The 12,355-nt window shown below is 43.7% G+C and overlaps 1 protein-coding gene across 1 annotated transcript; it reads right to left on the reverse strand.

The window, feature by feature from the left end:
• Positions 1-5,956: 5,956 nt before the first annotated feature.
• LOC125528123 (protein S-acyltransferase 24-like) lies at positions 5,957-12,350 on the reverse strand (the record flags this gene model as incomplete). The annotated part of the gene is made up of 13 exons (XM_048692633.1): positions 5,957-6,931; positions 7,595-7,743; positions 7,828-7,906; positions 8,422-8,520; positions 8,625-8,702; positions 8,847-8,904; positions 9,101-9,200; positions 9,279-9,417; positions 9,961-10,124; positions 10,250-10,329; positions 10,437-10,549; positions 11,189-11,329; positions 12,171-12,350. Coding segments are annotated over 13 exons (1,812 nt in total), but the record flags the coding sequence as incomplete, so codon positions are not given.
• Positions 12,351-12,355: the final 5 nt, after the last annotated feature.

Raw genomic sequence — 12,355 nt, forward strand, 5'->3', positions numbered from 1 at the left:
TCGGTAGAACCGATTTGCTTAGGGTTTGGCAATGGCTATGACAAGTGAAACTCGGTGACGCCGGGTTGAAAGAATCGGTAGGGCCGAGGTTGGCTTTGGGTTTAGGTCAAATGTGGATATGGGAAAGTAGCTGAGGATTTTGGAGCATATCATTAAGCACATGAAGCAAGAGGCTCATTAAGCAACACCTCATCCCTCCTTGATAGTATTGGCTTTTCCTATGGACTCAATGTGATCTTGGACCACTAAAATGTAAAATGAAGAGTCTTGAACATATGAGCTAGAGCCAATCCTTTGTCCTTAGCATTTTGAGGGTTCCACTTTCACCATCCATGCCATGCCAATCATTGAGCTTTCCTGAAATGATCATCTTGGAATAGCATTAGCTCAATGAGCTATATGTTGTTATGAATTACCAAAACCACCTAGGGATAGTTGCACTTTCAACATTGATGTCATAGTTCAGGAGGAAGATGGTTTCAAATGGCAGCTCATGGGTATCTATGGAGAACCACGCATGGAGAAGGTGGAGACTTGGCGGCTCATGAGAACTCTGAATCATCAATCTAACCTGCCCTGGGTCTGTCTTGGAGATTTTAATGAGATTTTGTTCAACCATGAGAAACAAGGAGGTGTCCCTAGAGCACACTCCCTAATGCAGAATTTACGTGATGCTTTACAAACATGTAATCTCAGTGACCTCGGCTTTGAGGGTGACGTTTTTACCTGGTGAAATAATAATTTCCGTGTTGATGGGTATATACGGGAGAGGCTGGACAGGGTTGTGGCCTCGCCGTCATGGTGTGCTCGTTTTCCATACTACAGAGTTGTGAACGGTGATCCGCACCACTCAGATCATAGGCTCGTGGTTCTGTGGCTCCATGATACGAGGAGAATGGGGGGAAGGCAATGTGGTCCACAGGCCAAACGGTTCGAAGCATGCTGGCTACTTGAGGAGGGGTGTGACGAGCTCGTGTGGGAGGCGCAGGAAGGGGCACAAGGACCGTCGGTGGCGAGCAAGCTGGGAGCCATAAATAAAGCTCTCCACACGTGGAGCCGTGACGTGCTGGGAGATCTCCGGAAAAGGGCCAGGAAGTTGAAGGATGAACTCGAGCAAGTCCGGCGCCAACCAATCTCACAAGCCCAACTTCGAAGGGAGCTGACAGTGAAATATAAACTGGAAAAGCTAGAGGATCAACTTGACATGGTTTATCGTCAAAGAGCCCATGCGAACTGGCTGTCAAAAGGAGACCGAAATACAAAATATTTCCAGGCCTTTGCCTCGGAGAGGAAGAAAAAGAATACGATCCACATGTTGAAAAGGGAGGATGGAGTCGAGGTGTCGGGGGAGGAGGGTTTGAAGGCCCTCGTAACTAACTATTTCTCTAACTTGTTTACCCCCGTGGCAGGTTCGACAATGGCGGAAATCTTGAACAACATCGCTCCCAAAGTTACTCAACAGATGAATGATCACCTCCTCGCTGAATTTACGGCAGATGAAGTAAAGGAAGCACTGGATAGCATTGGCGACCTTAAAGCCCCGGGGATGGACGGCCTCCCGACCATCTTCTATAAACACTATTGGCATTTGATTGGGGAGGATGTTGTTCGCGAGGTTTTGCACGTGTTACAAGGCGGCAGTATACCCGAGGGATGGAATGACACACTAGTGGTGCTGATCCCAAAGGTTCAAAACCCAGAGAGACTAAAGGATCTATGCCCGATTAGCCTCTGTAACGTTGTGTACAAACTGGTGTCCAAGGTACTCGCCAACCGTCTGAAGAGTATTTTGAGCGAAATAATATCACCCAACCAAAGTGCTTTCGTCCCAGGTAGGCTGATCTCGGACAGTACTATCTTGGCTTATGAAATGACCCATTTTTTGAAGAGGAAGAGGACGGGCGGCACGCATTTTGCAGCTTTGAAACTTGACATGAGTAAGGCATATGATCGTGTGGAGTGGGCTTTCATGGAGAAGATCATGCTCCAGCTCGATTTTGCACCGGCGTTTGTGGCCCTGATCTGCAAGTGCATGACTACTGTCCGATACCGTTTCAAAATCAATGATGGTTGTACTGAAACGGTGATACCGGGGCGAGGTTTGAGGCAGGGAGATCCGGCCTCACCGTACCTTTTCCTGATTTGTGCAGACGGTCTATCTTCTTTGATCAACCGTGCGAAGGAGTTGGGCCGGATCCAGGGCATAAGGATTGCACCTACTGCCCCGTCCATAACCCACCTGCTCTTTGCTGACGACTCGCTTCTTCTCATGGAGGCTACAGAGGAGGGTATGGCCACCATAAATGAGATCTTAGAGGTTTATGAAAGGGGGTCGGGTCAAACGATTAACCAGGACAAATCTGCGATACAATTCAGCAAGAACACCCCGATCCAAAAGAAACAAGCGTTGCTCCATAGTCTGGGCCTAAGAGGAGAAGGACTGCAAGGGAAATATCTGGGCCTCCCTAGTTACGTGGGCAGATCCTGGCAGTTATGCTTCGAATACATCCGGGACAAAATCTGGGAGCTACTCCAAGGGTACAAGATAAGGCTCTTATCAAAGAAAGGGAAGGAGATCCTGATCAAAACAGTGGCCCAAGCTATTCCCACCTATGCCATGGCTTGTTTTGACCTGACAAAGGGCCTCTGTGATGACATCTGCACTATGATTTGCCGGTTCTGGTGGGCAAACCAAGACGATGAACATAAACACCACTGGGTGGGCTGGGAGAGAATGACCTTGCCAAAAGAGCAAGGCGGCCTTGGATTCCGGGATCTACACGCCTTCAACATCGCCATGCTTGCCCGCCAAGTCTGGCGCCTTCTCCAAGCTCCTGACTCCCTTTGCGCCCGAGTCCTACGCCAAGTATTATCCCAGTGGCGACCTTCTATCGGCGGTACCAACACCCGGAATCAACTATGTGTGGCGTAGTATCCTGCAAGGGATCCAAGTGGTCAGAGAGGGAATGGTTTGGAGGGTAGGCGACGGGCAGCAGATTCGTATTTGGCATGATCCATGGCTGTCGTCGGGACTAGTACGTTTCCCGCGCACTCCTCAGGGAGCTAACTTGTTGACAAGAGTCTCTGAACTTATTGACCCAGACTCTCACGCCTGGGATGAGCATTTAGTGCAACAGACTTTCAGCCAGGGGGACGCAGCAGTGATCCTGCAGATTCCAATTTTTGAACACCATGAGGATTTTGTGGCCTGGCAATTTGACAACAAGGGTTTGTTCTCGGTCAGATCGGCTCACCGGGTTTACACTGACATGCTCCATAGACAATGGCCACGACCGTGGGGGGAAAGCTTGTTCGGGGGAAACGATGATAGGAGGATGTGGCGGCAGCTCTGGAAGGTAAAATGCCCTGGGAAAGTACATCATTTTATGTGGAGACTAGCCCATAACAGCCATCCTCTGTTGAGGAATGTGGAACGAATCGGCGTGCAGCTGGAGACGAACTGTGTGGTATGCCACAGATTACAGGAAGATGGAGGACATCTTTTTCTTCGTTGCAAGGAGGTGAAGAAGATGTGGAGGGCATGCGGGCTGGAGTAGACTAGGCAGAAGCTACTATCATGCCAGTCACCGCGCCAACTCCTTAGCCTCATTGTTTCCCTGCCTGAGGATGAGAAGCTACATACGAACTGTCTCTCTATGGTTGTGGTGGACGGAGGGAAACAAGGCGAACCACAACACTCAAAGAGCCTCGACCCAGGAGTTTGGGTTCACGCTGGCAAAACACATTGCGGAATGGCGTCTGTTTTTTGGGGAGCAAGGAAGCAGCAACACAAAACCAAAGCCCAGATGGAATTGCCCGGCCACGGATGTTGTCAAGATTAATATTGATGGGTCTTTCGACCCGGAGTCCCGGCATGCTGGCTGGGGCTGCATCGCCCGGGATCATTCGGGAGAGGTGATCTTCGCGACAGCGGGTAAACTAACACACATGTGCGAAGCCCTACATGCCGAGGCGTGTGCCCTGATGAATGCAATGAAGCTAGCAGAGGGCCATGGAATGGGACGGGTTGTTTTTGAAACTGACTGTACCGGGATCCAGCAGGCTGTCACGACAACTACACTGGATCGTTCCACCCTGGGCACCCTCTTTCGTGAGATCAAATACCTCCTACAACTTGGTTTTATTGAGTGGAAAGTCACCTTCTGCCCTCGCTTGTGTAATGTTCCTGCCCATGAACTTGCGGCTATTGGTAGGAGGGACGACAATGCCGGCCTCCATGTGTGGTCGGTAAACCTCCCAAAAGTTGTAACCGATGCGGTGACCGCCGACATGGCTGGTCCATGGTGATTTCTTGGAATGCAAGGTGTTCCAATTTAAAAAAATCGGATCACTAAAAATATTTGTTACGTGAGTTTTTTTTTATGAGGAAGATACCATCGTAGAAGAGAAAGTACTAGTAGTAAGTTGTCTAGCTAGTCACGTATTCTCTCCGTTCCGAATTACTTGTCTTAGATTTGTCTAGATACGGAAGTATCTAGCACTAAAATAAGTCTAGATACATCCGTATCTAGACAAATCCAAGACAAGTAATTGGGAACGGAGGGAGTAGTTGTTTTTGAGTAGAGGCTGGTTGCCTACGTGATTAAGGTGGTCGGTACTTAATTAGATACGATTTTAATTAGTTTAGATATGAGAGAGAGAGAGTCCATATCTTTTTAGGTTTGCTTATGCGGCAGTTAAGGAATACAGGGTTGGTGTCGCCTATAAAGTGGGCTGGCTACGACCATTATAAAGGGGTTGATTTTTGTTATTTTCAGAGGTTAGTAAAACAACCAGAAAACACCCATGTCGGGGTGACCAAATACCGTGTATGGTTTTTAGATTTTTCCCGTCTAGGGTTTGTGTGTGTTGGTGCAAGCTAGGGGAGCATCATCTCATGAGATTTGTCCATGGAACCTATACGGTTCACTCTCATGGGCCGCCGGTGATCTAACTTGATACCAGGCTGGGGATTTGGCAGCTTCGACTTTCTTAACTTTTATGGAGAAAGATTTGCACCAGTTGAAAGAATTAACCTGCTATTGGATGTACCGTGAAAGGTCGGGCCGACGAGCAACTCGCAATCTAGTCGAGTCTCCATCAACTTCGAAAATACGTCTATGTATCACCTAAACCCCCTTTAACAATATGATATTTATTATGACTCAAAAGAAGAAGAAAGAAACTAAAAAAACAAAGTCTTCAAGTTTCCAATTCTTCACTTCAATTTCTTCAAAGGGCGCACTAAATTCTTCACTTGAAGCAATACATTTGAAGCAATACATTTTTAGGGGTCGTCTTTTCTCGGTTAAACCGAATCTTCAGGGACTGTAACTCCTATGTACACTCATAAACACATTAGTCCTTTAACTCATTTGTCTTCAAAATACTCCAAAACCACTAAGGAAGCTCTAGATGCACTAACAATTTCCATCTCTTTTTTTTTATTGTATGAAAACTCTCATAAGCAACCAACACATTTTCCATGATTATTCGGCAAGGCACGAAAGCACTTTGTGTTGGACTGGCGATCTCAGGAAGAAAAGCTTTTAAGTTGAGAGGCTAACATGTTTGATATTACTTTGTGTACCACATTGCATAAACTGATTGGCCTAAATAGAGTAACCATCTCCGGAAAGTTTACCTTAGGGATCATCACAACTGAAGTATTATTCCATCCATCCAGAATCTTGCAATTATTTACCGCCTGCAAAACTTCCTCAATCAGATCATCACCAACTTCCTCAATCAGATCATCACCAAGCATTGGCCAAAATCTTTTATAAAATACCGTATGGGGTGCAGACGAATCGCAATGATATTAATGGTTTGTTTGAAAGAAAAAAACGCTTGCGCACTATACTCAAGGGCAGCAAACTCCCTCGCCATATAAAGGTTCATTTCAGTACATTTCATCTCCAGAGAGCTGGAAAAGGTGATTAGAGATCACACCGTCTCATATGTAACACTGGCACTCACACGAATTCGATTCATGTTTACATAAAAAGTGGTAATGAAGCCAACATTTCGCTCACTAGAGCAACACTGAAAACGAAAAAGAAATAGGAAAAATCACGTTCCAGCATTAGGTTACTTCGTAATTTACAGCTCTTCCAATGTACAACTGTATTTTCCAAAATAGGACAGCATCTGAGCTATCAACCCTTCATGTACATACAAAATGTCAAACATAATGTACAATGGTGCATTTTTTGCACGCAAAAGAATATTATGCCTTCAGAATTTTTCTGCCGCTTGGAGCTCTCATACAACTTCAATCTCCTTTTGTGTTCTTGCCATCTCAGTACTCACTGAATCTGTGGCTCTGCATCTAGTCATCGACCTTGACGATATCAGTGCAGCCAGAAAGAAGTGATCGCGATATGAAGAAATAGCCAGCCAACTGTGGTGGTGTAACGAACACATACAACTAGAATAAGAGAACACTTGCCTTCTCCAAATGAATCGCAAAGGAACAAGGGGCCATTTTCCAAATGAGTCACAAGGGAAGAAGATTCCGTGCATAACGGCTAGAGGGATTGTTTCGTCCAAGGCCCAACCCTAGGCCCAAAGGGGTTTTGTCAGTCTTCTTAGTGTGATCGCAACATTTAGACGAACTAACTTGGCGATGCGATTTTGAGTTGGCTTGTGAGTCAGCACAAACATGGTCAGCACCATTAGCATGAAGTGGCACGCTCTCACCATTCTGCGAGACTGCACCTCTTGTCATGTGAATAATTGCCATTTCCTCGTCAGGATGTGACGTCTGTTCTACCTTCTCAATATCCTCATTGTACCCCTTCAGGAAGAAGTCAGAACAATTCTTCCTCACCCCGTGATCAAATGGATTTCTGAACCGACCACCTGGGCCTCTGAGATAACTGTACCTCATGGCATTTGCCATCTCATTTGTTGTTATATTCCCGGATATCTGCAAGGCAGGAATTTAGAAATGATCGATACTGTGCAGAAGAGTGGCTTGAACACAAGCTATATACAAGCACGTATTTGCATATCTTTACAGACACAAGAAGAAGCCAACCATTTCAAGTACGAAAGAAGGAATACATAAGCAATGGAAAATATGATGAATCATGTCATCTGCAGAAGCTATTATCTCTACAGTTATATATCGACACAAGCATGTGGATAAGCGGAATAAAGCCGTGTCCATATCAGTACTGGACTAGAGGAAATGCAGACAAAGTATAGCTGACACTTGGCAACAGAAGGATAGTAGAAACATAGCAGAACTGGAATGGGTAAAACAATGTAATGGCATATATATTTCATCAAAGAATGCGACATGTGGTTTAGAAACTGCTTCAACACTGTGCCGGTGACAAAAAGATACAAAAAGGAATTGCTAGATCCTTAGATGGAGTCTAGGCTCTAGATGACCTCAGTTGGTTGCCCATGACAGGAGGAGACATGTCCTTACCTGATGGACCCTTGCAGATTTCACAACCAGAACAAAAAAGCAGGAGATTTGGTTCTACGTATTAGGCATGGATTCGATCTGGGGTACAGACCTCAATGGGTGGAATGAACTGCTGATAGATGATGAAAAGGTAAACGCAGAGATTGTTCTTACCTGTGATGCTTGAACTACTGTTAGAGTTATAACGCCGAAGAAAAGGAAGAGATCCATTATAACAAAAGACACCACCCAAGGATGGTTCATAGCTGAATAGTTAAGCCATCCACCAAACGATGCTGGAGAGCCTGGATCACCTGCGACTCCTGCAGCAACAAAAATGATAAAAGATTAGGATATTTTCCATGCGACAAATTGTACAGGCAAAAGAAAAGAAGATGTATACATACTTATGACAGCCGTTGCAGCAGTAATGATCATCGCAGAAACTTCTAGGATAAGAAACATAAAGAACTCCCATTTGTTCTTCTGCAATTGAAACCAATTGTTGCTTAGACTGAACGATGCCGCAAATTTATATATAATAAATAATAAAAAGTGAACAAAAGAAATTGCAATTCATCAACTAGGCGCAGAACAGTCTTTTCTTGCTCCTTGGCCTCAGCTTGGGTGTTTACACCAAGTTCAGTTATCAATGCTGGGCTGAAACATGCAACTTTTTAATCCAAAATTATTAATATACACCCTCCGCTTGTAAATTGATGGCGTTTTTAGACATTGACACGGTCTTCAATATGCATCTTTAACCATTAGTTCTCGTAGACATATATCTAGAACATACCAAAAAAGGGTACAATAAAAAGTATTTTTCATGACAAGTCTAATGATGCTATTTTTCCCTTACCAAACTAAATATTTTTTATATGTTAACAATCAAGTTAGAAAAGTCTGATTTCATGCCTTCTAGGAAGTCAGCCAGAATGGAGGTAGTATTTGATTATAAAAATAATGAAGTTCCACATACAAAAAGACTGAATCAGTACCTTTCCGATGCAATTTGAAACCCAAGGGCAGTGATGATCAAATTGCTCAACACAGCGATCACATGTAGAGCAGTGTTTTGAGCGTATGGGCCTCACAATCTATTGAAATAACAAAAATAATAATTATTTGAGGCTGAAGATAAAAAGGAAAAACGACTCGATTGCTGATTGGTGATTACACAATGAAAAGGGAAATAACTTACTTTGCAAGTAATACATAGTTGAGACCAATTGCCAGCCAGAAGTTCTGGGTTATCTAGACCCCTCTTCAACAATGGTTCCTGGAGGGGTCAAACACACGAGATTAACATTGCACATTTTGTACTATGCATAATATTTCAAGTTTTCAAGGTGACGATCTAATAAATAGGAAATCAACATATCGATAGGATGCCACAGTGGCTACCCAAATCTTTCATGCTTACATCATCTCTTTGAGTTTGCGAGTCTCTTATATTCTTGTTGATGTAACCAGGATCTTTCCTGCATAACAAGTATGGTCATACACATTCCAAACGAATTTCAAATGATCAAAATGACTTCCACTAAAAAAGGATCAAAATTGCATATGGTACCAAAACAGAAGATACGAATGCTTATTCTCCCAAACCTCATGATCCGACAAAAGGTTACTATGTATGTAAGAATAATACATAAGAAACCCTGACCAGATGTTTACCTGCTACATCTATAAAACATAACTAGTCCAGCAATTGCAAGGAAAACTCCCAACCATGAAAAGAAACCAAATAGTAATGTCATATTCGAGTTGTATTGTCCTGCATAGAAGGAAATAATCATTGTCATGTAGTACTGGATAATTAAGGAGTCTCAAGAGAGTCCAAATAGTAATATACCTGCGATAACTGAATGTATATATGCAACAATTAAGCCAATAATAATACACCAAAGCACAGGGGCAAGTCCTAATTTTGATAGTTTCCCAAAATAATTGTTCCCACCACATCCTCTTTCATGCACTTTTCTAGCATTCCCCTGCATAAAACCAAACAAACCATCGAGTCGATCTTCAGCATTTGCCTGCTGTACCAGAAGAAATCTTACATTGAGGGTACTAATGACCACTGTAAGTATGTAATCTAGACTGGCAATAGGCCAAAGTATATTCTCCACAACCCACGGAAGTTATAGATGAGCAATTTGAGCAGTGGTCACAATTTTCCGCTTTGGTCCTTCCTTTTCAGTATCACTAGTGCTCTATAAACACAGATATTCACTTTTTGGGGTAAAAAACTAATGTTGGGCAGCAGAACTTATAGAAAATCTATTGGAAAATAGCAGGAGCCATGGAACGCACTTACTCCACTAATACTGGAAACTACTTGCAATCATGTCTGTACAATAATTCTCAAGGACAAACACATGCAACTACACAAAGTGCAGCCATCAGTTATGTGTTTCATGCAGTTTAATCAACAAACCTATTTGATTACCCATAGAGATAGAATGACTCTTGAAATGCTAGAAAGTTACTCAAGTATGTTAACAAAAAACACATTTAAAATTCATAATACTCACAAGGTAAAATGCAACTTGCCGGTGACTCTTATCAGCAGCAAGTTGGGCTGGAGTTAACCCAGTATTGTCTTGCACCATAAGGTCCTCCTTCTTACCAACCTGAACTAACACAGTGCATGACTCCATATTCCCCCGAATGGCAGCCCAGTGTAAAGGAGTACAACCTATGGAAAGTATTTATGTATGGAATGAATACCAAGCTCCCAAAGAAACCAATAGTAAGGAGAATTCATGCTTTCGTGATTCATCTTAAGGTGGTAGGAAGGCTTGTAAAAAAGTGAATACATGCCTTCTTTATCTTGCCGCCCCCTATAAGCACCCAAAAACAAAAGGAGGCGTATGGAGTCTGCAAATCCCTTATAAGCAGCCCTACAAATGTTAAGAATATTTACACGTCAATAGGGCTACCATGTACTCATGTTTCAAAGCATATTTAGAAGGGCACACATGTAAAAAAAGGAGGAGAAAGTACAGACCAGTGAAGAGGACTTCTGCCATCATTGTCAGGGACATCAGGATCAGCATTCCATTTTGAAATAATGTGATAAAGAAATGCTGTCTGACCATACTGTGCTGCAACATGTGTGGTCTGTGACATTACAGTAGATTGATTAAGGAACCATAAAAAAATACTCCATAAACAAAGCTAACACTGGCTCGTTGACTTATTCTTCTGTTGAAACTTGTATGTGCTACAAATAACTAAGTAACTAATGTACATATTACATAAATAATGTTAGTACAAATATTGCAGGTTGGCATTTGGACGAAAATTCAAAGTTAACGTAAACCAAACCAGTCATCTCCATCCAAAATGTGCTTAGTGGCAATGCTATGTAACACAGTTGTCAAATTTGCATGCTAGAAGAGCAAAATTGGGTTGGTACAAAGAAGATAAAGCCATAATAACTATTATCATGAACAAAAATGGTTCATACTTGTACATCTATCCTGCCAAAACCGTACTACGGTAAGAGACAGAGGTTATTAGGGCAATTAACAGAGAGCCGATGGCAGTGCTACATCATTTCTTAACCTGTATCTGTGTACCGCGAAATAAAAAGTTCACTTATTTTGTGCCAGAGGTAGTAATCTCCTCAAACAAACGTACACGGGCGCGCACACACACAAAATCGACCTCGGGTCAACTAACCAAAACATATTAGATAGCAAGGAACATTAGAGTTGACAAGTGGCATGGGTACAACAGATAAGTTAGTACACAAACCTGATATCCATATAAATCAGCAGCATCAACCTTAGCTCCTTCTTTCAGAAGTAGTTCTGCAACTTGAATATGACCACGCACTGCACTCCAGTGAAGTGCTGTTTGCCCTGTATGGTCTATAGCATTTACATCTGCTCCGTGCTGTCCAGATAACAAGCAAATAACCATCATCACACCATATAGCAAACAAAATGCATATAACAGTAAAGGAGTGCATAGCAAAATTGTGATAAATTAGGTCAAGATCGGCGAAGAGGTGCTATGGGTAACCATCCTGAAGCTGGCACTTACATCTATGATTAACCCCACAGATATTCAGGAGGTTAAGTTGAGAAAGCTGATGTCAAAGAGGTTGGTTGTAATAAACCTTAACAGCTGTGTGTATATAATTGAAACGAACCAACCAACATGGTATATGATCCAGTTTGGTCCAGTGGGACTATAACTCAGAAAAGTTTGTATGCCCGACAGATATGGAAAATGGCTAGTTCAGAGGGCCCTCTAAGCACTAATCAAGCAGATATAAGAAGCCTTGGACTGGCCCTGCTCAGAGCTACCCACCAACCATACTACCATGGCATTCACCAGATAAATGCCAAAACAGCATAAAGGCAAGCCCAAAACCTACACCAGCTTCCCGATGATGCCGTGCATACATCACCAAACCCCAAGAACCCCACAACAAAAGGATAGTATTATACTTTCCCGTCACTACAAGGCACGAACCAAAAGCACACATCGGCCGTGGCAATTGCAAATTTTCAACAATAAGTGCGACAAGGGTGTCGACATTACAAAACATTCAACAGGACCTACACTACACCTCGGCTGCGAAATTGGGGGCTGATCAAAGCAGGCCAGCTATCGAATTGGATTGCTAAACAATTAAACTGCAGCAGCAGGAGGCACCCCTCCATCGTCACAGTTTATAACAAGCAGCAATTGGAAGCTACGTGTTGGGGAGCTCGGGGAAATGGCGGACCTCGAGGATGTACTGGGCGGCGGCGACGCGGTTGTTGAGGGCGGCCCACTGGAGCGCGTGGTAGCCGAGGCCGTCGGGCTCCGTCACCGACCGGCCCTCCAGCTCGACGAGGCGGTGCAGCTTCTCAAGGTCCCCGTACGCGGCGCCCGTGTACACGTCGTCCTTGAGCGACTCCTCCTCCGCCG

Source organism: Triticum urartu, unplaced genomic scaffold (assembly GCF_003073215.2).
Source record: "Triticum urartu cultivar G1812 unplaced genomic scaffold, Tu2.1 TuUngrouped_contig_4650, whole genome shotgun sequence".
Lineage (NCBI taxonomy): Eukaryota > Viridiplantae > Streptophyta > Magnoliopsida > Poales > Poaceae > Triticum > Triticum urartu.